Source organism: Sciurus vulgaris, assembly GCF_902686455.1.
Source record: "Sciurus vulgaris genome assembly, chromosome: 11".
In the NCBI taxonomy this organism is placed as follows: Eukaryota; Metazoa; Chordata; class Mammalia; order Rodentia; family Sciuridae; genus Sciurus; species Sciurus vulgaris.
Window position 1 is genome coordinate 114,064,568 of NC_136472.1, and position 27,052 is coordinate 114,091,619.

A 27,052-nucleotide genomic window follows, 5' to 3' on the forward strand; every position below is an offset into this window, starting at 1 on the left:
TTAGTGCCTGGCTTCACTTTACAGAAGACTCTCTTGAAAGCCCTGGCTGTCACTGCCAGGACTTTGTCAAGCCCGAGATGTTTAAGGAACTCATCCAGTCCTATCTCTTCCTTTTTTCATGATGCTTGCTTAGGTGGGAAGAGAGTGATCAGATGTCTATATTTAGAAAGGAAACCTACCAGCAGTACCACAGAGAGGTCTGTTGTGCTTCCTTTTAGGATAGTTCAGTGTTAAGGTAGTAGAGAAACTGGTAGAAATAAAGAGAAGTTTGCTTAAAATCTTAGCACAATTTAATTACATAAACTACACACAAGTGTAATCTTGGAAAAAATTCATTCTAGATAAAGCTTAAATCCCTTTGACACCCTACAATCTCCTGTTCAGTCCTCTGGAGGTAACTGCTGATAACAGTGTGGTACTTAATCCTCTAGGCCTTTTCCTCTGAATTTGGGGTTGGGGTTGTAGATCAGTAGAGTGCTAACCTAGCACATGCAAGGCCTAGGGTTTGATCCTTTGCATCAGAAAAGAGAAAAACCTGAAACATGTAGTTTTTATCTTCCTTAAACAATAAAACATTATGCAATTATATTGTTTGCAATTTTTTCAAACTAATAATGCCACGGAGTGACTGACTTCCATGTCAGTGTGTGATTCACCCCATTGTTTTTGCTGTAGAACATTCCATAGCATGGGATTTAACTATAATGATGGACATATAAGTTGTCAGTTCAGTCCCACAGAGAAGATTGCTTCTCAATAATTGACTTTACTTTTGGCCAACTATATATCTGGTATATTCTTTCCATTCATCTCAAACAGGCAGCATGCATTTTAACATTTATTGGGCCTCTGTAATATGCAGTCTCTGTGTAAGGTGCATATAGATGGGTATGAGAAGTCACAATCTTCCAGGAAACAAACACGTTCATAGATTCATACACCTATTAAAAACCTATTGGATGACTGCATTTTGAGAGGCTCAAAAGTCTTCCTTGTTCCTAGAAGAGTTCCCACTCCCAGAATACCCTTGCTGGGAGCAGTTTGGCTGCAGTTACAATTCTCGGCTTGAGTATTGTCCCCCTGGGAGGTGTAGCAGGTGCAAGTCCTCTGGGGAATCACCTATTTTGTTCTCTAACCAGAAAGAATAGTATTTCACAAGAACAAATTGTGGAACAATAGGAAATGTTTTATGTAAAACTGATTTAGATTGACCTTGGCAGGTGAACTCACTCATTTTGTTTCATTTTGTTTTGGTACTGGGGATTGAACCCAGGGGTGGTTCACCACTGAGCTATATCCCCAGCCTTTTCTTTTTAAATATATATATTTTATTTAGAGACAGGGCATCACTGAGTTGCTTAGGGCCTTGTTAAGTTGCTGAGATGCTTTGAACTCCTGATTCTCCTGCCTCAGCTTCCTGAACTTCTGGGATTACAGGCATGCCCCACCATGTCCAGTTCACTCATTCTTGACTGAATAAGTTGTTAATGATATTTGAGGGCTACATCCCTTCATAACACTGCAGAACCCAAGGAAAAGTTGCTGTCTTGCAGGACACTGGCAGAAAAATAAAATGAATAGTCAGCGAAGGCATATGTATGTTATAAACCACACAAATTACATCATGAGCTGAGGGCAGTGTTGATCAGGAAGGATATCTGCATTATAAGAATTTATTTTCATCTATCTACTAATTTATTTTTGTGGCCCTGTGAATTTAACCCAGGGCACTGTATAACTGAGCTATCCCCAGTCCATTTTATTTCTTATTTTGAGACAGGATCTCCCTCAATTGCTATGCTGGCCTCAAACTTGGAATCCTCTTGTCCAGCCTCCCAAGTAGCTGGGATTACAAATATGGGCCCTTGTGCCAGCAGGTCAGGAGAATTTATTTATTTAAAAATATTTTTTAGTTGTAGATGGACACAATAGCTTTTTATTTTATTTTTATTTGGTGCTGAGGATCCCACATGTGAGAAGCAAGAACTCTACCACTGAGCTACAGTCCCAGTCCCTAGGGTCACGAGAATTTAAACAAACAAAAATAGTTGCCATTCAATAAATCTATTCTGATTTATATCTAACAAATGCATACTATACATATGTTTGCCAACAAACTGTTAGTAACAGCTTTACTGGCAACAACTGAAAACTACCCAAATACCATCAACAATTGGATGGATAAATTGTAGAGTCAAACGTGGCAATTTTATACAACTGAGAATGAGACCATTACATAACAGAACTTAAATGAATTCCACAAACAAAATGGAATGAAAAGAAGCTAAAGGGTACATACTGCATGATTTTACTTACATAAAGTTGAAAAGCAGGCAAAACTAAGTTACAGTGATAGGGAAGGTAGCATTTCAAAGAAGGCATTAGGCATGCTTCTGTGGGACTTCAGTGGGCTGTAGCATGTGTCCTCAAAGACAATAGAATATTAATTTGTTTTTAAAGTCTTGGTATTATGAAAAAAAATTTTGTGCCTGGAGGTATTGTGAATTTGAATAGGACACAGGGACAGATGAGAGACACTGAATTAGGAACATCCCCCAGCTTGCAATGGGGATTGTTGTGTAAAGAGGAGAAAATAAACGGGATCTGGTGATACACAACTGTAATCCCAGTTGCTCAGGAGGCTGAAGCAGGAGGATCACAAGTTTGAGGCCAGCCTCACCAATTTAGGGAGACCCTGTCTTAAATAAAAATAAATAAATATGAAGCCCTGGGGATATACTTCAATGGTAAGAGCCCCTGTGTTCAATTCCCAGTACCAAAACCAACAACAAACAAACAAAACAATGTTTTCAGCCAGGTGAAGTGGCATAGGCTTGTAATCCTATGAGGAAGCTGAGGCAGGAGTCTTGCAAGTTCAAGGCCAGTCTGGAAAATTTAGGGGGACACTGTCTCAAATTTAAAAGGGCTGAGGATGTAGTTCAGTCGTACAGCGCTTGCCTAACAGGCAATGAAGCCCTGGAGTGCTACAAAAATAAAAGAACAAGAAACATGTCCATTAGGTGCCACACGCTCTGACAGGGGTACACAAAAACAAGATACTGGCTATGGTTTGCAATGTCTGTTTGGTAACAGACACAAACTTCTATTTCTTCTTTGCTACAGCTGAAAAACTGTTTTCCCATTTGTAACCTAAAATTATACTGTGAAGTCAAAAACAATTTACTTATTCATAGCGGTTTACATTTCAAATACATGACATCTCTTAAAGCCTTCGGCGCAGGGGCATTTTATGGAGCAGGAAACTGACGTTCAAAAAAAAGTGAAAGGGCTGGTGCAATGGCGGCACGCCGGTAATCCCTGCCACTGGAGAGGATGAGGCAAGGAGGATCGCAAATGTGAAGCTAACCTCAGCGACGTAGCGAGAACCTCGTTAACGGCGACATCCTGTCTCAAAAAAAAAAAAAAAAAAAAAAAAAAAAAGGGCTGGGGTGCAGCTGACCACGTTCATTCCCACGTACCAAAAAACAAAACAAAACAAAACCCAAAAAGTGAAGGGTTCAGGTCTTAAGCATTTCCAGCCGCACAATCATAAGATCCGGCAAACTGCGGAGCAACTGATGCGCGTGCTAGTAAACAGCTCGCAGCCACGCCAGCTCTCCCAGCAGCCCGAGACAGTGCCCTGAACTCGAAGGTATCCGTGAACTGAAGCTGCCGGAAGGAGCTGGTCACATGACCAGATGGTACCGGTCACGTGACATGGTTTCCGGAGGCGGGGGCACTCGTCCAAGATGGCGGCTTACCTGCAGTGGCGGCGCTTCGTTTTTTTCGACAAGGAACTAGTGAAGGAGCCGCTGGGCAATGATGGGGCCGCTCCCGGAACCGCGCCTGCCTCTGGATCTACGGTTTCCAAGTTCCTTTGCCTCCCTCCTGGAATCACTGTCTGCGACTCAGGCCGAGGGAGCTTGGTCTTTGGAGATATCCTTCCTCTGGAACTCTTCCCGTTCTGGATCCCCGAAGAGATCCAGCTGGGAGAGAATCTGCCAGTCTGAGTGGTTCGTGCTTGGTTCCACTTTCCTTTAGATGGCTGCCTAGAGCTCTTCTGAGGTCTGAGAGAAGAAGGAAGGAAGTCCATTTTCTAACTTGTCAATCGAGCAATACTGGGCAAGTCATTTAACCTCTCTGGGCTTCAATTTCATCTGTGAAAGGGGTGTGAATGTCAGTTTGACGAGGTTAAGATCAGTGCCTCAAAATGGATGCAAGTTGCCTTTCAAAGATGAAAATGTAAGGTGTCATCTTCCCTGACTAATATTGTGGAGGAAGCGGTAAATGAGGCCAGAAGTTAGTTGCTTTGTTCTTGGAGTGACACGTGGGAAAACACTTGAAAATTTTAAAGGTGTATATTCATGTTAGTTGTCATATGGGTTCCCACCTAAATATAAGAGTAGACCTCTAGTGGATGCCTGAAGCTCTGAATAGTACCAAACCCCATACATACTATGTTTTTTTCCTACCCAGATGTTCAACTTATGATGGGTTTATCCTTAAGTTGAAAGTATTTTAAGTAGAAAATGTGTATAATACACGTAACCTACAGATTATTATAGCTTACCCACACAGTACATTATAGAATATTCATTCATCCTTGTGATCCTGTAACTGACATTATCATATTGATATCATTAGCCCAGGAAAGGATTAAATTCTAAGTACAGTTGGGCCTAGTGGCCCACACCTGTAATCCCAACAGCTCTGGAGGCTGAGGCAGGAGGATGGCCAATTCAAAGCCAGCCTTAGCAACTTAGCAAGACCCTGTCTCAAAATAAAAATAAAAAGGGCTGAGAATGTGATTCAGTAGTTATGCACCCCTGGGTTCAATCCCTGGTACCAAAAAAAAAAAAAAAAAAAAAAAAATTTAAGTACAGTTTTTTCTTCTGACTGCATATCATGTTCCATACCATTGTAAATGAAAAATCATTAATTTGGGGTATATCTGTGCATACATACCTACGATAAAGTTTAATTTGTAAATTAGGCACAGTAAGAGATAACTAATATACCATAACTAATAAGACATAGTGTAAGAAAAGTTATATGAATGTGGTTTCTCAAAACACTTAATTTCTCATTGCACTATAATAACATTTTCAGACCACAGGTAACTAAAAGCACAGAATGCAAAACTACAAACAAGTAGTTTTCTGTATCTCTCCTTGGAAAGGAGGCTCCTTGACTACCCTGTACATATGGAAGGCCAAATATGGTTCTTGCCACGTTCCTTACAGCTTACAGGTTTTCAGGCCTACAAACTACGGGTGACGCACCTGTACCAATTGAAGCAGCACAATATTCTAGCATCTGTTGGTGAGGATGAAGAGGGAATCAATCCTTTGGTGAGTCTCAGAATGGAAACAGGAAAGATCCAGGATATTTTTTTTTTTCCCCCTGCTGGAGGGAGACTAGCATTCACACTTCTGAGGTCTGTCCACAGGTCAAGATCTGGAACTTGGAGAAGAGAGATGGTGGCAATCCACTCTGCACTCGAATCTTCCCTGCGATCCCAGGAACAGAGCCAACTGTTGTGTCTTGTTTGACTGTCCATGAAAATCTCAACTTTATGGCCATCGGTAAGCAGAAAGAACACTCTGAGATTCTTCATAGATTTTCTTCAGAGTTGTTTCCACAGCTCATGTTTATTGTTTCAGTGGGATCATTTCATACTGACATGAGGCCTTTGAGATATTAAGATTGGGAGTGGGAAGGTGTTTAGTTTTATTTGAAAATGAGTCAGTGAGTACCAACATTCAGGTTAACCATTAGAAAAGCTGGGTATGAGAAATCTTGTTTCTAATGAGCGCCTCAAAAGATCATTTTCCCTGATCTTTTCTGCCTCACTGAAATGCTGTTTCCTGCTCTCCTACAGGATTCACAGATGGCAGTGTTACATTGAACAAAGGTGACATTACTCGGGACCGACACAGCAAGACCCAGATTTTGCACAAGGGCAACTATCCTGTTACTGGACTGGCCTTTCGCCAAGCAGGAAAGACCACTCACTTGTTTGTTGTAACAACAGAGAATGTTCAGGTATGACCAAAGCCACTATTCTCAGGGATAGACAACAGGGCTTCTCCATTATGCAGAGGGCTAGGGCAAGAAGAAGATTGTTTTCATCATATAGCCTTGAATCATTTGCCTAGCTTAATATTTTAATTTTTCCCTTGGGAGTCTTGGAAGCGCTAGACTTAGAAAAAGAACTCTGCTTTTAGTGAAAAGACATGATTTTTTCCCCCTAACTTGTTAAGTGACATGTAGTAAGCAGCTTACCTCTCTGGTTCCTGGTGGCTCCTAATTTTAATGGTCTACTCTCCCAGAAATACTCTTGATAAAACAGTAAAATATAAGTGCATTTCTCTTACTTGCTGAATTCCTGTGCTATGTAGTGATAATATGTATGGAGGAAGAAAATATGAAATATGACCTCTGCTTACATATTTATTTAATAGACAGGTGATAGCTAGGTACGCACCTGCAATCTCAGTGACTGAGACAGGAGGATCACAAGTTCAAGTCCAGCCTTCAAAATTTAGTGAGACCCTGGCTCAAAATAAAAATATAAGGGGCTGGGGTTGTGACTAAGTGGTAGAGCATTTGCCTAGCACGAGTGAGGCACTGGGTTCAATTCTCAGCACCACATATAAATAAATAAAAATAAAGGTCCATTGATAACTAAAAAAAAAAAAAAAAAAACTAAATAAATAAATAAAAAAGATGGGATGTAGCTCAGTGATAAAGTGCCCCTGGGTTCAATCCCCAGTATTAAAAAAAAAAAAGCCTGGGGATGAAGTTCAGTGGTAGAGAGCCTTTGGGTTCAATCCCCAGTACCAGAAAAAAACAAAAACAAAAACAAAAAAAGTGAGTGATAATAGAGAAGATAGGCAGCCAAGGCAAAGTCTTAGAATGCTAAGCTGAAAAGAAGTGAGAGAGTTAGTGTAGAGATAGGAATACTCTTGTAAAAGCTTTTGTGCTATCTCTTATTTTAAAAAATTTTAAATTTGTTCAAATTGATTATACATGAAAATGCATTTTGACACATTGTACACAAATGGAGCATCACTTCTCATTTCTCTGGCTGTACAAGGTGCTGAGTCACACCAGTAGTGTAATCATATCTGTATATAGGGTAATAATGTCTGTCTCATTCTTCTGTCCTTCACATCCCTACCACCCCACCCCTCTCTTCAATCCCCTCTATATAATCCAAAGTTCCTTCATTCTTTCCCACCCACCCCCCACTATGGATCAGCATCTGCTTATCAGAGAAAACATTCAGCCTTTGGTTTTGAGGGATCAGCTTATTTTACTTAGCATGATATTCTCTGGTTCCATCCATTTACCTGCCAATGCCATAATTTCATTCTTCTTTAAGGCTGAGTAATATTCCACTGTGTATATGTACCACATTTTCTTTATCCATTCATCTGTTGGAGGGCATCTAGGTTGGTTCCATACTTTAGCTGTTGTGAATTGAGCTGCTGTAAACATTGATGTGGCTGCATCACTGTAGTATGCTGATTTTAAGTCCTTTGAGTATACACTGAGGAATGGGATAGCTGGGTCAAATGGTGGTTCCATTCCAAGTTTTCTTAGGAATCTCCATACTACTTTCCATAGTGGTTTGGTGCTACCTCTTTAAAGGGACATTGTTAACCCTTTCTTTCTTCTGACAGTCTTACATAGTTTCTGGAAAGGACTACCCTCGTGTGGAGTTGGACACTCATGGTTGTGGCCTGCGCTGCTCAGCCCTAAGTGACCCTTCTCAGGATCTGCAGTTCATTGTGGCCGGTGATGAATGTGTCTACCTTTATCAGCCTGATGAACGTGGGCCCTGCTTTGCCTTTGAGGGCCATAAGCTCATTGCCCATTGGTTTAGAGGCTACCTTATCATTGTCTCCCGTGACCGGAAGGTTTCTCCCAAGTAAGGATGCCAGGGAGAAGGGAAAGGGAGAGGGCTGGACTTCTTCCCCAGAATTAGCCAGAGTTTAAAATCCTAATGCTGGGATCCTGCCAATCTCCTACTTTGGTTTTATGTAGATTGCACTTCCACCTAGATTATTACACATTTTTATTGAAAAACATGTTTTTTGCACAGACATTTTCTACATACCCCTGGTATACTAGAATGCTCCAGAGTTTGGACTTGATATTGGATTTTTTATCTTTTTGTCAATATAAGGGGTTGGATGGTGGAAAATTCAAAGTGTTGCAAAGTGCAGGATACCATATTTGTTGTCGTTTTCCAGAGCTACCAAAAGGGGGAGGTGGGGTCTTCTGCATGATGTAAGTACTCTGTTAGATGTTGGTCTGTCTTCATTTAGAACCAAGCAATTTTACATATACCGTGCACTGGATGATTATTTGTTAAATGGGTAGGCATCTAAATGTCCTGAATTTTCTACTCTGTTGGCCTGAATTAATTATAAGTTCCTGCAGGGTAAGATCAGGATTATGCGTTCTCTTCCTGTAGCTACCAGCACGGTGCCTCATGTTATAGGATGAACAATTAGAAAAGCCGAAAGTGATTTATTCTGGGTAGAATGGGTAGCACCAAAGCTGTCACAGGAAAGGAAAACAAAGGGGAACTGACAGAGGTGGTGCAAATACTTGGTTCTTTTTCTTTTCTATGCAGGTCAGAGTTTACCAGCAGGGACTCACAGAACTCTGACAAGCAAATTCTCAACATCTATGACCTGTGCAACAAGTTCATAGCCTATAGTGCTGTCTTTGAGGATATAGTGGATGTGCTTGCTGAATGGGGCTCCCTGTACGTGCTGACGAGGGATGGGCGGGTCCACGCACTGCAAGAGAAGGATACACAGACCAAACTGGAGGCAAGGCCACCAGGTTCCCAAAGTTGACATAGGCACATAGAAGCAGCTGCAAGGACAGGTTTCCTAAATCACCTGGACCCAGGGTGATTCTTGCTTTGGATCACAAACGTGCTTAGTTTCCTTGGGGTATTATTATAAGGTAGATGGCCTGCTAGGTGTGGTGGCACATGTCTGTAATCCCAGTGATTTAGTAATCTGAGGCAGGAGGATTACAAAATCGAGGCCAGTCTCAGCAACTTAGCAAGACCCTAAGAAACTTAGTGAGACTATGTATCAAAATTTTTAAAAAAGCATTGGGAATGTAGCTTAGAGCACTCAGTTTCCATCCTCAGTACGGAAACAAACGAACAAACAAAAAAAACCCAAAGGTAGATGGCCTGGGATGAGGCTTTGGAGGGAAGGGATGTTTGGGAGCCTAAGCTAAGATATTGGGAACTCTAGGGGTTCATTTTATTTGCAGAGATCCTTATGAGTTGAGGTGATGTTGGTCTTAAGAGAATCTGAAAAGTCTTGTTCCATCTAGGATCTAGACAGATTAGGACTCCATGATTGTCTGGCTATGTGCTGTGGGCACATTTTGAGGTGTCTTCTTAGGACTGCTTCTACCAATTTTATAATCTCCCTCCCCTTCTAGATGCTGTTTAAGAAGAACTTATTTGAGATGGCTATTAACCTGGCCAAAAGCCAACATCTGGACAGCGATGGACTGGCCCAGATCTTCATGCAGTATGGAGACCATCTCTATAGCAAGGGCAACCATGATGGGGCCGTCCAGCAATATATCCGGTCAGTCTGGTGGTGCCAAGGGAATAGCCCTAAATACAGATTCAGGCAGCCAGATAGCTGAAATCTCTGCTCAGGGGAGGAGCTTGAACTCAACCAGGAACTTTGTTTTTTCTATACAAACTGTGATGCCTCAAATGAGAGGACAGGACATCTTATTGGAAATGGAACGTTTAGGGTTAAATATAATATGACCAATATGCAGCCTAGCTAATGCTTACCTCTCACTTTAAACTTTAGGTTGGCCTTTGTAAATAACATTCATTTTGACCTGGTTCTTTAAAGAAAAAAGGTATTCATCTCTTGCTTCCATACTTCTTCCCATGGTACTAATTCTTGGAATTTCTACCCTGATAAGTTTTGGAAAACTGTCTAGCCTCTTTCCCAAACACTCTAGAATCCCTGTTGTCAACCAAGTTTAAATGCCAGTGCTCTGGAACCTCTTGCTACTCTTTGTGGTTTGCCATCTAGTAGTACTCAAATTACCTAGGACTTTGTTAGAAATGCAGAGTCTTAGAACTCACCTAAGATCTACTGAAACAATGTGCATTTTAAAAAGATTTGCAAGTGATTGCTGTGCATGTTTCTTTGAGAAGTAAACTGATGCAGATGATGATAATGCACATCTCTCTAGAACCATTGGAAAACTGGAGCCATCATATGTAATCCGCAAGTTTCTGGATGCTCAGCGCATCCACAACCTGACAGCCTATCTGCAAACCCTGCACCGACAATCCCTGGCCAATGCTGACCATACCACCCTGCTCCTGAACTGCTATACCAAGCTCAAGGACAGCTCAAAGTTGGAGGAGTTCATCAAGGTGCATGGTGATGTTGGGGGGATGATTCCTTGAGGGTTCCATTGAGCATGAAGTGCCTCTACCAGGGCTTGCCCTTCTTCAGCAGGGCACAGGGTAAGGGCAGCCCTTACCTGGGAACCAGCACGTTCTATTCTATAAATGGGGAAGAGGATTAGCTATTTGTTGCTAGTTCTCACTCATCTCCCCTCGTTTTATGATGCTAGATATTTCCATGGTATCTAAGCCCAGGGAAGTGGCTTTAGGGAAGCCCTGTGTCACCAGATGTGTTTCTCTAATGGTAGGGACAGAGGGAGGCCTATGGCCATTAGTCAAACTCTGAGAGGCTAGCAAGCATGTTTTCAAAGCATGGACTTCATCAATTAAGGAATGTGTCTTATCATAAGATGCCTGTTTTCTCTCCCTTCTCTAGCCACCTTTGTGCAAATGATTTTGTCTTCTGTCTTCCTGGCAGACAAAGAGCGAGAGCGAAGTCCACTTTGATGTGGAGACAGCCATCAAGGTTCTCCGGCAGGCTGGCTACTACTCCCATGCCCTCTATCTGGCTGAGAACCATGCACATCATGAGTGGTACTTGAAGATCCAGCTAGAGGACATTAAGGTGGGTGAGACTCTTGACTCAGAGTCCTGTTCTTTTTGAGGACATCCTGGAATGATGAAATTGCTTCCTGGTGGGTGAGACAGTAATGGGCACTAGTCACCCTTTACCTCTCCACAGAATTACCAGGAAGCCCTTTGCTACATTGGCAAGCTGCCTTTTGAGCAGGCAGAGAGCAACATGAAGCGCTATGGCAAAATCCTCATGCACCACATACCAGAGCAGACAACCCATTTGCTAAAGGGACTTTGTACTGACTATCGACCAAGCCTAGAAGGCCGAGGAGACAGGGATGCTCCAGGCTGCAGGGTAAGGCTTCAAAGAGAACAACTCTGGATAATAGGTATTACCTTAGGGGCCTCCTGGGTACCAAGCCCACTCACTCAGGCCCCTCTCTCCTCCCTCTATGCTAGGCCAACTCTGAGGAGTTCATCCCCATCTTTGCAAACAACCCACGAGAGCTGAAAGCCTTCCTAGAGCACATGAGTGAAGTGCAGCCAGACTCGCCCCAGGGCATCTATGACACACTCCTTGAGCTACGGTTGCAGAACTGGGCCCACGAGAAGGACCCGCAGGTGAGGCTTGGCTAGATCTGCAAAGGTTCTGGAGAGAAAACAGTTCTCGGGCAGGGTGGGGTGGGAACAGTGTATGTAGCTCAGTGGTAGAGCATTTGCCTGGTATGTATGAGGCCTGGGTTCCCCCAGCACTGAAAAATAAAAACAAAGGTAGTTCTTTTTTTTTTCTTGGTAACAGGGATTGAATCCAGGGGTGCTTAATTTAATTAATTAAATGTAATAATTGTGTGTGAGAGTGTGTGTGTGTGTCTTACTGGGAATTGAATCCAGGGCCTTGTGCATGTATGGCAAGCACTCTACCAACTGAGGTGTATCCCCAGTCCTTAATTAATTTTTTATTTTGAGACAGGGTCTCACTCAGTTGCTTAGGGCCTCGCTAAATTGCTGAGGCTGGCTTAGAACTTGTGATCCTCCTGCCTCAGCCTCCTGAGTGGTTGGGATTACAGGCATGCAACACCATGCCCAGCCCAAGATGGTTCTTGCTGTCTCCATTCTTCCATCCTTGTGGCTGCCTTTTGTTGCTTTCCTTATGCTAGTAGTACCCAGCCTCTGGGGCTAACTGGTTTTCAGTGAAGAGGAAACTGTACTGAAGGAAGGAGATAGTCAACTAGCCTATCAAGAGACTTTTTGATTTTTCCTTCATGCCCAGCAGCCCTATCCTCCTTCTTCCCTAGATCAAAGAGAAGCTTCATGCAGAGGCGATCTCCCTGCTGAAAAGTGGCCGCTTCTGTGACGTCTTTGACAAGGCGCTGGTCCTGTGCCAGATGCATGACTTCCAGGATGGAGTCCTTTACCTCTATGAACAAGGGAAACTGTAAGAGTTTGGAGACTTCCAGGGAAAGGAAAATCCAGGTAATTTTCCAGGGACAGTCAGTGAGGTGTGCCCTTGCCCCTGCCCTAGGTTTCAGCAGATTATGCACTACCACATGCAGCATGAACAGTACCGGCAGGTGATCGCCGTGTGTGAGCGCCATGGGGAGCAGGACCCCTCCTTGTGGGAACAGGCCCTCAGCTACTTTGCCCGAAAGGAAGAGGACTGCAAGGAATATGTGGCTGCTGTGCTCAAGCATATTGAGAGTAAAAACCTCATGCCACCCCTTCTAGGTACTTGGGAAGACCGGATGGGTGGGCAACAGGCAACTGACAGTCAGGGGTCCTGTAGCAAGAGCCCTTGAACTCGATCTAGAGGAGACTGCTTGGTTCATTGTCTTGTTTCCTCTTGGATCCCAATCTCAGTGGTGCAGACTTTGGCCCACAATTCTACAGCCACCCTGTCTGTCATCAGAGACTACCTGGTCCAAAAACTGCAGAAACAGAGCCAGCAGATTGCACAGGATGAGCTGCGGGTGCGGCGGTACCGAGAGGAGACCACTCGCATCCGCCAGGAAATCCAGGAGCTCAAGGCAAGGTACCAGCATCTGGATATATGGAGGGGTACAGGGGGTAACTGTGTTCTCACAGGGTGTCACTATGTACTTTTTACAAACCAGAGGATTATATGGAGTATTTTTATCCTTTTTTTTTTTTTTGGCATGGTGCTGAGGCTCAAACCCAGGGTCTTGTATGTTTCAGGCATATGCCATATCTACCAGTAAGCTACACCCACAACCCCTTGAAGATCTATTTTAATGGAAATTCCAAAGAATGGTTTATTATTTAAATCATTATGCCTGTTTTACCTTTTCTTTCTTTTTTTTTTTTTTTTTTTTTTTTTTGTGATGCTGTGGATTGAAACCATGGCCTTGTGCATGTGAGGCAAGCACTCTACCAACTGAGCTACATCCCCTGCCCTCTAGTTTACCTTTTCTAAACACTTCTAAGTTGTGGTTGGAAGCCATTAAGTAAAAATCTTGACTTTAGAAAATGCAGAAAGTACTGGACATGGTGGCACATGCCTGTAATCCCAGCAGCTGGGGAGGCTGAGACAAGAGGATCATGAATTCAAAGCCAGCCTCAGCAATTTAGCAAGGCTCTAAGAAACTCAGCAAGACCCTGTCTCTAAATGAAACATAAAAAAGGGGTGGGGATGTCACTCAGTGGTTAAGTGCCCCTGGGTTCAGTCCCTAGTACCAAATAAGTAAATAAATGAATGAATGAAAGAAAATGCAGAAAGCAGGTAATTTAGAATTACTTATGATAGGCATTATTCCCAAGTCTTAAGTCTTATCTGCTTTTAACAATGTAAAATATTTTTAGACAACAGTTTCTTCATTCTACAAATACTGAGTCCCTATTATGTCCTAAGCCCTGTTATGAACCTTGTCTGTGTTAGATAAGAAGACCTGCCTTTACAAAGCTCACATCATAGAGGGAGAAGTAAACAGTAAGCATCTTAAATAGGCAACCTAGTATAGTGTGTTAAATAGTGGTAAATTCTAGGAGAAAATTAACACGGGGGGGGGGGGCAGGAATATATGTTTCAAGGTATTTATGTATTTATTATTTGCAGTGCTGGGGACAACCCAGAACCTTGTGCATGCTGGGCATGCACTTTATCACTGAGCTACACCTCTAGCCCCAGTACCGCCTTTTTTTTTTTTTTTTTTTTAATGTAGTTAATGTTGCAAAGATAAATCACAATTTTAGATCAGGTAGGTCAGAAAGGCCTTACTGAAAGGGTCACATCTGAGTATATACCTAAAAGGGAATTTAGTGGCATTTTTGAAAACTCAAAGGAGGGAAGACTCCCTCTGGGTTACTAGCACTTGCTGAGCCTCACTCCAAGTCTAGGACAGTTGTTCTCATTTGACTCCCTTTAAGTGATAAGAAGAGCAGGCATGGCCTATAGTACCTTCATGAGGAACTCTCCTGATCCCACTCTAGGTGCCTGCTCTCTCCAGGGACTCTTGGTCCTTACTCTGTGCCACTCATTTCTGATATCCCTTCCCCTTAGTCCAAAGATTTTCCAGAAGACCAAGTGCAGCATCTGTAACAGTGCCTTGGAGTTGCCCTCAGTCCACTTCCTGTGTGGCCATTCCTTCCATCAACACTGCTTTGAGAGTTACTCTGAAAGTGATGCCGACTGCCCCACCTGCCTCCCTGAAAACCGGAAGGTCATGGATATGATCCGGGCCCAGGAACAGAAACGAGATCTCCATGATCAGTTCCAGCACCAGGTGGGGATGAGTGGGCCAGGTGGGCCAGGGAACTCCTACCAGCACAGAATTTGCTTGTTTCCTTTTTTTCTCCTCAGGAAATGTGCACTTTAGTTCTGATTCTTACTTCTCTGTTCTTTCCCTGCAGCTCAAGTGCTCCAATGACAGCTTCTCTGTGATTGCTGACTACTTTGGCCGAGGCGTTTTTAATAAATTGACTCTGCTGACTGACCCTCCCACAGCCAGATTGACCCCCAGCCTGGAGGCAGGGCTACAGCGGGATCTGCTGATGCACTCTAAGAGGGGCACTTAAGTAGCTCACGGGAAAGCCTGTGACAACGGGGCACAGTGGACATGGGACTGAGGAAGGCTGTGGCTGCACAGAAGGCAGGCAGACGTGCTCATAGCTCCACTCTGATTTGATGCCATTGCCCTCATGATCTGAGGGGACTTTCTTTTAATGCCCCTTCTTTTGCCAGCCTGCTGTCCCTCCTGTTGAGTAGCAGAATAGATTATTCCAGACTAGAGGGGGAGGAACCTCTGAGTGTGGACAATAGCTGCTTTATTCTCTGTTCAAGAGCACCAGGCTGTGCTTGGGTCCCTGCTCTGAGTCTATAAATAAAAGAATATAATAATTTGAGAGTTGAAACATCTTTTCCTGGGAACTTTCTGGATTCTTATCTGTGTATAATATACTTTCCTCTGTTCTAGAGTTCAGTTCCTTTCCTACAGACTTGGAATCATGTTGACTCAACCTCATCCCAGCAGTCAGTGGGGCCTGGGGCATCTAGCACAGGTTCAGTTTACTGAAGAAGTTCTTCAAAAGGCATAATGAGCTGGGCACTATGGCACATGCCTCTAATCCCAGCAACTCAGGAGCTTGAGTCAGGATTGCAAGTTCAAGGCCCTAAGCAACTTAGGGAGACCCTGCCTCAAAATAAAAAGGGCTGGAGATGTAGCTCAATGGTAAATTGCCCCTGGGTTCAACCCCTAGTACTAAAAAAGAAAAAAAGGCCTAATGACCTAAGTTTCAAGGTACCCAAAAGAATTCTTTTTTTTTTTTTTTTTTTTTTTTTTTTTTTGAGGGGGTGGGTACTGGGGATTAAAGCCAAGGGCACTCAACCATTGAGCCACATTCTCAGCCCATTTTTTAAATTGTGATAGGGTTTAAGTTGCTTGGGGCCTAAGTTGCTGAGGCTGGCCTTGAAATTGGATCCTCCTGCCTTAGCCTCCCAAATTGCTGGGATTACAGGTGTGTCAGCCAAAACAGCTTGATCTTTAGTTTTGCTGGTCTTCCTGCCTCATGTTTGGACAAAATATTCAGGCAGGAGGCAGATTCAGAGGGAGCCTTGGGTTCAGCCTACCTTCATAATACGGAGGCGGGTATTTTGCTGTACTCATACTAGATGATAAATGGGTTAGATGACATAGCTTCCCTCCTCCCCCACTAATGGTACCAGGGATTGAACCCTGTTGAAACATTTTCCCTTTTTGAAGTGGTCAGCTAAAGTTTATGTTCGTGGGTATTCCTTTGTAATTTGGGTTACACTTCCTGGCAGACAATTCTTCCTATGGGGTTGTTTAATTGAAGGAAGTAACATGGACATTGTGATTTAGGTAGTCTTTAAAAGTATTTGAGATGAGGTCTTGCTATGTTGCTCAAGCTGGTTTCAAACTCCCAGGCTCAAGTAATCCTCCTGTCAGCCTCCTGAGTAACTGGGACTACTCTCAGAACCTCAAGTTTTTTCATCTGTACGTTACCTTGAACAGCTATTATGAGCTACAGAGCAAATGGCTGTACACTTCTTTGTAAGGTGGTTGGCATATGGGTGCTTAGTTTGTAACTATTAGTAGTGTTAGCGGGAAAAACATTTTTTCTAGTAAACCCTTTTCCCACCATTACTAATGTGGTGTTGGCACTCACATGTCAGTTCTTTGGGCATGACCTTTCATCTCTCTGAACCTGTGTGCTCATTTTAAACAAGAGAACTGCTGCCTACTTCAGGGTTATAGCAAAGCTAAGTTTGACCACAGAAAAGGAAGTGTCACCTACGCTGCGCTAATCGCTTGTGCAATTGTGCTGGGAGAGGAAACTATAGAATTCTGAATGAGAAGCCTTCTGGAGTAGCCCTTTTATCTGTCAATGAGAAATGCAGCCCAGCGGGCATGGTAACTTGCTTAAGTACCTTGCACTTAGTCATACCCGACATTTTAGGGTTAACAGATCCTCCCTGTCCTCTTGGGCATGGTTAACTCTGGCTTAATTGGCTACCCTTAGGGTGGCCTTAGGAAAGGACTACAAAGACAATTTATAGGTAAAACGGAAGACTCTCTTAGACCAGATATTCCTGGTTCAGAAAGAGGTGGTAGGCCTGGGTCCCAAAACGGAAAGCCCCTGGGACAAAAGGGAACTCACGCTCCAGGTGAGCAAGCAGAACGGGGGCGGTGAGGTCGGCTCTGTGGCAATAATTCTAATTCCCCTCCAGAGGAAGGTACCTCCCCTTCGAGGGAGGGCGCCGGACGTGACGCTGAGCCTTTCGCGGTCCCGTAGTCAGGCCGTGGGACGAGCTCAGGCCCACGTGTCCTCAGCTACCGCCAGCTCGAGTCCCCGGCTTCCACGGACCTCAGGGGACTTTAGCAGCACCACCCGCCCTACTTCCTGAGCAGAGTCATGTCCGGCAACGGCAACGCGGCTGCTACGGCGGTGAGTCCTAAGCCGGTGACCGGCACAACTTGAGGCTTCCGGGAGAGCCATGCACCGATTGGCCCGAGGTCGCCATCCTCCGTCGTCTATTGGTTGGAATGGCTTTCCGTCATTTTTTTCTCTAGTTTTTTTAAAGGGCCAGTAGCTAGGTTAGCCTTAGGAAGGAAAGGGAAAATTAGTGGGAAGTGGGGGAGGGGTTAGGAGTGGAAGGACTATCAGCCGTGGAACCCTCATCCTTGAGGGCTTATGAATGCATCTTCGTCTAGGCCTCGTATACCTGGCTCTAGGGTTAGTAAACCAGCCCGGGTGAAGTTCATCTACACAAACTGCGTTCTTTCATAAGATAAGGCCAGTGCGGCCACCTTCCAAGGTTCCACTTCTGATTCAGAGGAGAGCACATTCCCAAGTCTCCGAACTGCGCACAAACGTCTTGAAAGTGGAGCCTTTTCCCTTTCTCCTTTGTAGCAGTAATCCAGCCCTAGCCTACTTTTAAAATCCCCAACTGAAACCCACCACTGAATTAACTACCGTGGGAGGTGGGGGCAACCCTGGATCTTCCCGTTCTTAGCCTGCTTGCCGACCCATGACTGATGCACAGGCAAACTACAGAGCCATGGAGGCTACTGCCCGCCTGAGATAAGACAGCTGGGGCAGCTGCTTATCTCCTCCTATTTAGCCTGCTGTTGAACAGTGGGTTTCTTTGCTAGTGCAGACATGCCAGAACACTGAGCTAGAAGGAAAAGTTGATTCCAGCACTCGCTCTCTTTCCAATATTAGTTGTGTGACCCTAAGCAAATCATTTCACATCTCAGTGCCAGCCTTTACTTTTGTAACATCCTCCGATGGGTGCCCACCCTGTCTACCTAGTAGAATTGTTATGAAGGCAACAATATGCAAAAGCAGTAGAGCTAACTGTTCAACCCATGCTCGTCCCTAACTTCTCACCCCAAGTAGTCCTCCCACCTTCGCCTCCCAAGTGTTGGGACTACCAGTGGGAATCACTGAAACCTGCTTGGTGTGGTTTGGTACTGGGGATTGAACTCAGGGATTCTTTATCACTAAGCAATATCCCCAGTCCTCTTTTATTATTATTTTAAGACAGGGTATCACCAAGTTGCTGAGGTGCTGAGGCTGGCCTCAAACTTTCAGTGCTCCTGCCTCAGCCTCCTGAGTCTGTGGCATTACAGGCATACTCCACTCTGCCCAGCTGCAAATACATATTTTTTAATGGAACAATTTGACTTGAATATGTTTTGCAGATTCAGTGAACTTGAAGGATTGTTTGAACCTTGCAGTTCTGGGACCTTAGATTCCTGTCTCTAGGCTTCCTATGATGTATTATTTTAGAGTCCTGTTTCAAACTCAGAGAAATTTGCAAGGGGCCTTCCAGAGCTGGTTTATTGAAGGAGTGATCACAGTGGAATAGACTTGAGTTCAAGAGCATCAAGCTCTTACCTTCTGCAACAACAGAAGCACCATATGTATGACTGCACAAGAACTTAATGGAATAAAGATCCCAGAACAGGGAAAGTTGAAGTTTTTACAGTGGCTCCTGTTTAATGTAGAAAGAAATAGGACTTCTGACTCAGACTGAAGAACCTAGTTCTAACTGCTTGGCACTGAACACCTTTATCCCAGGTGGCTGACAGGAAGAAGTGTGTCCCATTGAATTTTTGGCTTGAGATCTGACACCCTAACATTTACTTGGTGCGACCAGAAAGGAGCACCCTGGGTGAATGAATGTTAGGCAGTTCAGCCTCACAGTCTTATAGGACATTGAGGCAGAAGTAACATCATCATTTCATAGATGAACAAACAGGCCTGGTGGAATAATACGCCCAATGTCACCCAACCAAGAGGATGAGCAGACTGTACATCAGATCAGTTGACCCAGTCCAATAGGTGCATTCCAGCCAGATTAAGGGACCCTTAGTGTGGCAACTTCCATGTAGTTCTCAGCATCTGGGTAGCACTGAAGCTTTCTGGAGTGCCTGCACTGTGCTGGATAGTAAACCTGTACTCCAGTGATGTGTGACTCCAGCTGCCCTGCCCAGCCAGCTGCAGACCCCACCCTCCCTGTGGCCAGGCCGATGGGCTTATCTCTTTACCCACATGGTTATGTGCAGCACTCCCACTGAGAATTGCCTTGGCCAGGGTTGGCTTTGAGGCTCAGTGTCCTGGTTACTGCCACAGCAGTAGTAGCAGATCCTACCATTGCATCCCTCTGGCCTGTTTCTCTGGATCCTTGAAGAGGGAAGAAGGTACTGAGGAAGGTCAAGGGACTAGTTTTCGACTATTTCTCCACTCTGAGGCGCAGCTGGTCACACATAGGCCAGGGGCTGATACTTTCTTCTGAGTTAGTGATTCTGGTTCTTGGGCAAGTTATTGAGGAACACAAGGATCAGAGGGGACTGTAACCCAGGGATTTTTTTATACAGGAAGAAAACGGCTCAAAGATGAGAGTAATTCGAGTGGGTACCCGTAAGAGCCAGGTAAGTGTGGACATCAGGTGGAGGAGATTTGTCAGAAGAGTTCTGGTGCTCACAGGATGACAAATTGAGGGAGCCCAGAGGGTCAGTTCCCAGCATAGAGGAAATGGGGGTGATTGGGGGTTAAATCCTGTGGGGAACAGCAGATAGCTTTCTATGGAAAGTTACACCCTGAGCTAGGGTGCAGAGGACTCCCAGGCGAGGCTCCTCTCTTTCCCAGGTGGGAATTCCATCTCCCTGACCTTATGAGGATCTGAGCTTGGGGCAGTGGCCAGGGAAGGGCAGGACTAATCCAAATCTCTGTCCTCAGCTGGCTCGCATACAGACAGACAGTGTGGTGGCAATGCTGAAAGCCTTATACCCTGGCCTGCAGTTTGAAATCAGTAAGTTTTCTGGAGAGGACTGGAAGTTAATGGGAAGCCAGTATTAGCGGAGGGGAGAGTACAGGGTTCCTGGCTTTGCCTATGACCAAAGACTGGCCCTGCCTCCAAGAACCCTTCTTGGCTTCTCCCAGTTGGAGGCCTCTCCTCTGAACACCTCTAGCTCTGACTGCCTGGGCTAATCTGGTATTTAATATCTTCTGCCTTGGATCTTCTTATGAGTGTGTCTGTTCTTCCTGCTAGATGGTACATTCCCAGAAGGCCAGGACTGGAGCTTATGTGACTCTGTTCTACCATGAATGTTAGCACAGTGCTGGGCACAGTAGGGGCTCAATAAATGCTGATTAATGACATAATTGGTTGATTCTCTTCTCAGTTGCTATGTCCACCACAGGGGACAAGATTCTTGATACTGCGCTCTCTAAGGTAACACCTACTTCCCTCCAATTCCTATGCCCCTTTGTTCTTCCTTCCCCTAAAAGATTCACTCTGAGGCTCTTCCTTGCCTGGCAGATTGGAGAGAAGAGCCTGTTTACCAAGGAGCTGGAGTACGCCTTGGAGAAGAATGAGTAAGTGGAGACAGGAGAGCATGGCACAGTTTCTTGCTGGGATCCCAGTGTGCTTCAGATCAAGATGTCAGTAAAGCTACTAGCTTAGGGCAGGTAAACTGGGGGGCTCATATGTGGGGTTCAGGCTTCAGACAGTGTTCTGGTTTGGAACCATCTGGTTGCCTGGAGTGCAAGAGTGACTGGGAAAATGGGGTAGAAGGTAAGAGGGGAAGAGAACACATCTGAAGGTCCTGAGGCCGGGGGAAGACCTGTTTCCTGAACTACCCTGGACTTCACTACTGAAGCAGAGGCAGGGGCCAGCTTCCTCAACCCCCTCTCCTCCCCTGATCCCCAATCTCTCTAGAGTTGACCTGGTTGTTCACTCCCTGAAGGACCTGCCCACCATGCTGCCTCCTGGCTTCACCATTGGAGCCATCTGCAAGTAAGAGTCCTGGAAGCAAGGGGACCTCATGGGTGACTTGACTTTTCCCTCTGGGACTTAGTCCTCTGCTTTGAAAACTCAGAATGTGCCAGTTATTTTTGGCTACTGAGAGAGAATGGAAGTGACCTGAACTGAAATTACTCTCTCATTCCATGAACTTCCCTCCTCCCCCAGGCGGGAAAACCCCTGTGATGCTGTTGTCTTTCACCCAAAATTTGTTGGGAAGACCCTAGAAACCTTGCCAGAGAAGAGGTAAGTGGGGCCTGGATGGACATCCTGGTGGGAGGAGCAGGAAAGGAACAGTGGCTGCCTAGTGTTAAATTTCATTTTAAACACTCTTCTCTGAGCAGCACTGTGGGGACCAGCTCTCTGCGGAGAGCAGCTCAGCTGCAGAGGAAGTTTCCACATCTGGAGTTCAAGAGTATTGTATCCTTTTAGAAGGAGGAGTCAATGACCAAGGAAGAAGATAAGACTTAGATGACCCTGGAAGTCCTGAGAGTGGAAGGGGCTTCCAGTGCAGATGGCCCATAGAGACGAAGGACTGTCTGTCTTTCCATCCACCCATTCACTCATCCTTCCATCTATCTATCCATCCATCTGTAATCCTTTAATGTTTTTTTAGCCCAAAGTATGTGCCTCACATTGGGGATAATGATGATTAAGAAACCTTGTCCTTGCTTATGTTGAATGTAAAGTTTACATTTTAGTTAGGTTGATAGGCAGGCATTGATGATACAAAGTGATACTGAATAGTGGTTATTTCTGGGGGCATAGAAAGTGCTTCCTTTTTTACTTTATATATGCTACTATATTGTTTTTATTTTTACAATAACTGTATAGAGTTTTTTGTTTGTTTGTTTATTTGTTTTGTGTGGGGATTGAACCCAGGGGTGATTAAGTGCTTACCCACTGAGCCTCATCCCCAGCCCTTTTTATTTTTTATTTTGAGACAGGGTCTCCCTAAGTTGCTGAGACTGTCCTCAATCTTGGAATCCTCTTGTCTTAGCCTCCCGAATTGCTGAGATTACAGGTGTACACCACCATGTCTGGTGAATATGTAGTTTTATAAAACTAATTTTTAAAATGGTATATGCTAAGTGCTCAATGGTAAAGTTGGGAATTCTCTGGAAGCATCTAGCTGGAACATCTAAACAGACTTAGGGGTCATGGAAGGTTTCTCAGGAGTCTTATAACCTTGGGCAAGTTATTTAACTTTTCTGTATCATTGTCTTCATCTGTACAGTTGGGATAATGATAATACCTACGGCACAGGGTTGTCAGGAAAATGAAATGAGTTGACATGGGAATGTACTTTAGAACTGCATGGTACTGTACATGGTAGCTGTTGTTATGAAGCTGAGAGCTACTGAATGGGTAGATAGAGAAGAAAATAGACTCCAAACAGCATGTGGCTCCTGTTAGTCCTTAGCATCTCTCCACAGCGGGGAAACCTCAACACCCGGCTTCGGAAGCTGGATGAGCAGCATGAGTTCAGTGCCATCATCCTGGCTGTAGCTGGCCTGCAGCGCATGGGCTGGCAGAACCGGGTGGGGCAGGTAGGGGCTTCCAATTTTTCCTCCCCAGTTCATCTGCTTCTCCCTCCTTCCTCTACTTTCTTCTTTCTTCTTCTTTTTGTACTAGAGATTTAACACAGGGGTACTTTACCACTAAGCTACATCCCCAGCCCTATTTATTTATTTAAAGACAGGATCTCACTAAGTTGCTTAGGGCCTCACTAAGTTGCTGAGGCTGGCCTTGAACTTATACTCCTCCTGTCTCAGCCTCCTGAACTGCTGGGATTACAGATGTGTGCCACACTGCCATGCCTGGCTGAACCTTCTTATTAACTACCTGACCTCTAATGCTGCAAACAGATTCCCAGAATGGAGAGATTGGAAAGCAAAGGCTAGACTCCTGCTTGTGCCTCCCCCAGCCTTTCTAGATGATAGGCAAAGTACATCTCACTGCTGGATGCTTTTGGTGTCCCCCCTATTCCCACCTGTTCTGCCTCCACAGATCCTGCATCCAGAGGAATGCATGTATGCTGTGGGCCAGGTAAGCTTGAGTGGGGAAGCCAATTGTTGATTTGCTCCCTTCCCTTTGTTCTCAACCAGGAATCTGATCTTACAACTTTCAATATCTGCATTCCCCAAAATAAAATCCTCAGGGAGGGGCAGGCCTTGGGCTGCTACTGGCCCAAAAGACCCTGGGGAACAGGAGGAAGGGTGGTTACCATCCTTAGCTCCATTAGTTGGGGGAAGATCAGGCCTGAGGTTCAAGGCTGTTTTTTCATCAGGGGGCCCTGGGTGTGGAAGTCCGAGCCAAGGACCAGGACATCTTGGATCTAGTGGGTGTATTACATGACCCTGAGACTCTACTTCGCTGCATCGCTGAAAGGGCCTTCTTGAGGCACCTGGTAGGATCTGTGCTTGCCCTGGGGGAGGGGAGTGGGCAGCCAGGAATTGCTCTGTATGTAGTGATAACTCATTTTTTTGTTTGTTTGTTACTCATTCTTGTTGAATGTTGTATATGTGGAGGATGCAGGTCTTGACCCAGCAGCCTTTTCAGTTGTGTCCTCTGTATCTCTGAGGGATGTGGTCACAGGGTTAAGGACCCTTGGAATTCATAGGAAATTTTCATTGCAGGAAGGTGGCTGCAGTGTGCCAGTAGCGGTGCATACGGTGATGAAAGATGGGCAAGTAAGCAGTGGAAAATGGGCGGGAAGACAATGAAGGACTGGCATTTCTCCCTATGCATCCCAGGTTTCTAAGCAGTCCCCTCTCAGAATATGCTGAAACAACTATTTTCTTTCCCAGTTGTACTTGACTGGAGGAGTCTGGAGTCTAGACGGCTCAGATAGCATGCAAGAGACAATGCAGGCTACCATCCATGTCCCTGCCCAGGTAACAAGGATGGAGGGTGACAAGGGAGTAATAAGTGCATGTAATCTTGACATTCCCACCAAATCTCACCTCCTTCTTTCATCCAGTATGAAGATGGCCCAGAGGATGACCCACAGTTGGTAGGCATCACTGCCCGGAACATTCCTCGAGGAGCCCAGCTGGCTGCTGAGAACTTAGGCATCAGCCTGGCCAACTTGTTGCTGAACAAAGGAGCCAAGAACATCCTGGATGTTGCACGGCAGCTTAATGATGTCCACTAAATGGCCTGTGGGGCAAAAATGCTTGAGTTGCCACTTTCCAGTGCCTACATCTGGCCTTCAGTACTCGTGATCAATGGGAGTGATTGCCCCAGATTTAACTGCAGGGTCTGAGACTTCCAGGGACTTGCCTCTCCTTGGTTCCTTGACTGCTATGCCTTCCCTATAAGTGGGGGCTTCATCTCTTTTTAGAGAAATCCAAGACAGTCTTTGAATGTAACCAACTGTACTTTAATAAACCAGCTCTGAAAATGGTTGTTTTAGTGGACGTAGGGAAAATATATTACCTCTCCCGCTTTGTTGTACTGGGGATGTAACCCAGAGGCATTTTACCACTGAGCCACATCCCCTGCCCTTTTTTATTGACAGGGTCTCACTAAGTTGCTTAGTGCCTTGCTAAATTGCTGAGGCTGGTCTCAAACTTGTCATCCAGCCTCAGCCTCCTGAGTTGTTGGGATTACAGGCATGAGTCACAATGCCTGGCAAAACCCTTAAACCTTACTTTGGAGTCTAGGACCAACGTTTTTGCCCAACATTCTCCTGGAACATCTTTAATGTTTATGCCTTGATAATTATTTCAAACAAATCCACTGTCTCACAGGGAACACCAAGAAAGCAAGAGAATAGCTTTAAAATCCTATGGCTTAGGGCCTAGGGTGCAGTTCAGGGGTAGAGCACTTGCCTAGGACAATGGCCCGGCACTGCCCCCCCCCCCAAAAAAAAAAAAAAAAAATCAGTGAAAATCTAGTTTGTCCCTACTCCAATTAACAGTAGTCTATTTAACATTAGTCTCTGCTACCCCACTTCAGGAAAGCATACAAAGTTATCAGTCCTACAACTCTTATAAAAAATGAAAACCAGACACTTCATTTTTTAAAAAAGAATCCTTTAATAAACAAAATTAGACCATCTGAAACTCCCCAATACTTAAGGTTCTAGTCGTGGATGGGTTAGCTGCAAAATTCCAGTTCAGAAACCAAGAGAGGTTCAGTCCAGAGATTAACTGACATGTGCTGGTATCTAGGTGCTTGGATTGCCGAGTTGAGTGGCTGGAAGGGGAAATGGGGTTGATAGGCCCGACAGGCCCAGTTTTCAGTCTCTTTCAGCGCAAACAACTCTATTGCTATCTACACAACCAGCTCTAAGTCCAAACTGGAGGCCTCTGCCATCTCCCAAACTTCTTCCTAGGAGTCATCTCAGGAGGAAAGATCGGATTTGTCCTGGCCACACCACATAGGCCTATGAATGAAGATGGAGATGACTGAAAATCCTGGGACTTGGCATCAAGGGGGCACCAAACCAAAACAAGTGATCGATTCTCTCAAAGCCTGGAAATCAACAGTCAACATCTGAAGTCCTGGCAAGAACTAAGCACCACGCTGAAGAACAGACACATCCAGGCTGCAGCAACTGAGGAACTCACCTGAAGGGCTACCGGCTTCTGGCCTTGGCTGCCCACTTCAGCCCTACGTAAAAGCGGAAAGAAAGCCAAGTGTTCCAGAAGGTGCTGCGGCCTCACCGCAACCCACCAGCAATTCTGAGAATGGGGTGGCGCCTGAGTCACCCACACCAAGGCGGACAGGTGCTGCGCCTCCAGCCCCGTCCCCCGTGGCTGAAGGGCCCGAGCCGGAGGAAGACGCCAGCCCGCCCCTCCTCCCAGTAGCCAGGACAAGGACCGAGGCCCTCTAGCGCCGCGGCAGGCCGTGCGGGCGCGGGGGAGGGGAGGGCGGGAGGCGGCGGGGACGCGAGGGGAGGGGGCCGGGCGCCGCGGTTCGCACGCCTAGCAGCCCGACGTGGCTCAGCTCTTTCCGTGAGGGCGGTGGTGGCCCTTAAAAGGGCCTTTGTGGTAGCATGGGGAGGGCTGGACAGCCGGTCGCAGCGCGGGCACCCCTCAGTACTCCTGAGAGGCCTGGGTGGCCTTCTTGCCACCCGCCGGCGCCTTCGGCCCCACGGTGGCGCTGGTCTTCTTGGGCAGCAACACGGCCTGGATGTTGGGCAGGACGCCCCCTTGAGCGATCGTCACGCCGCCCAGAAGCTTGTTGAGCTCCTCGTCGTTGCGGATGGCCAGCTGCAGGTGGCGAGGGATGATCCGCGTCTTCTTGTTATCGCGAGCCGCGTTGCCCGCCAGCTCCAGGATCTCAGCGGTGAGGTACTCGAGCACCGCCGCCAGGTAAACCGGCGCGCCGGCGCCCACCCGCTCGGCGTAGTGGCCCTTCCTCAACAGCCGATGTACTCGGCCCACAGGGAACTGGAGACCCGCGCGCGAAGAGCGCGACTTGGCCTTAGCGCGGGCCTTGCCGCCAGTCTTGCCGCGGCCGGACATAGTGCGCGAGGTAGAACAGTGAAGAACAGCGCCTCCGAAGACCTTCCAACCGCCGCCCGCCGCAGTCCAACTGCTGCCGCGCGCGCCGCAGAGCCGCCCTTATAAGCCCCCAGGGCACACCCCCGCGCCCTCCTGATTGGTTCTTTTCTCCAATACCCGCCTCCGGTTGGTTGCGCTTAACCCTTCCGTAACGTGCCCCAGCTGGGGAAGCGCGCCTGGCGATTGGCCGAATTTGAAAACCTTTTGCCCGGGGAAAAAGAAGAGGAAGAGCGGTAGCATACAGCCGGC

At 45.8% G+C, this 27,052-nt stretch overlaps 3 protein-coding genes across 3 annotated transcripts; 2 read left to right on the forward strand and 1 right to left on the reverse strand.

Annotated features, from left to right (window-relative positions):
- Positions 1-3,601: 3,601 nt before the first annotated feature.
- VPS11 (VPS11 core subunit of CORVET and HOPS complexes) lies at positions 3,602-17,423 on the forward strand. Its single transcript, XM_079104308.1, has 16 exons — positions 3,602-3,936; positions 5,203-5,351; positions 5,450-5,585; positions 5,882-6,045; positions 7,689-7,936; positions 8,648-8,849; positions 9,484-9,635; positions 10,267-10,453; positions 10,905-11,051; positions 11,169-11,357; positions 11,462-11,623; positions 12,298-12,437; positions 12,525-12,727; positions 12,860-13,031; positions 14,517-14,739; positions 14,867-17,423. The coding sequence occupies exons 1-16, from the start codon at positions 3,750-3,752 to the stop codon at positions 15,029-15,031; spliced, it is 2,826 nt and encodes a 941-aa protein (XP_078960434.1). The 5' UTR covers positions 3,602-3,749; the 3' UTR covers positions 15,032-17,423.
- HMBS (hydroxymethylbilane synthase) lies at positions 17,283-24,707 on the forward strand. Its single transcript, XM_079104309.1, has 14 exons — positions 17,283-17,422; positions 19,861-19,914; positions 20,222-20,294; positions 20,668-20,717; positions 20,805-20,860; positions 21,204-21,281; positions 21,456-21,533; positions 21,632-21,707; positions 22,724-22,837; positions 23,298-23,336; positions 23,578-23,697; positions 23,927-23,980; positions 24,098-24,184; positions 24,271-24,707. The coding sequence occupies exons 1-14, from the start codon at positions 17,390-17,392 to the stop codon at positions 24,442-24,444; spliced, it is 1,086 nt and encodes a 361-aa protein (XP_078960435.1). The 5' UTR covers positions 17,283-17,389; the 3' UTR covers positions 24,445-24,707.
- A 603-nt stretch (positions 24,708-25,310) lies between these two features.
- Positions 25,311-26,861, reverse strand: H2AX (H2A.X variant histone). The gene has a single exon (XM_079102099.1). It carries the CDS (start codon positions 26,762-26,764, stop codon positions 26,333-26,335), a length of 432 nt encoding a protein of 143 aa, XP_078958225.1. The 5' UTR covers positions 26,765-26,861; the 3' UTR covers positions 25,311-26,332.
- Between the last annotated feature and the right edge of the window lie 191 nt (positions 26,862-27,052).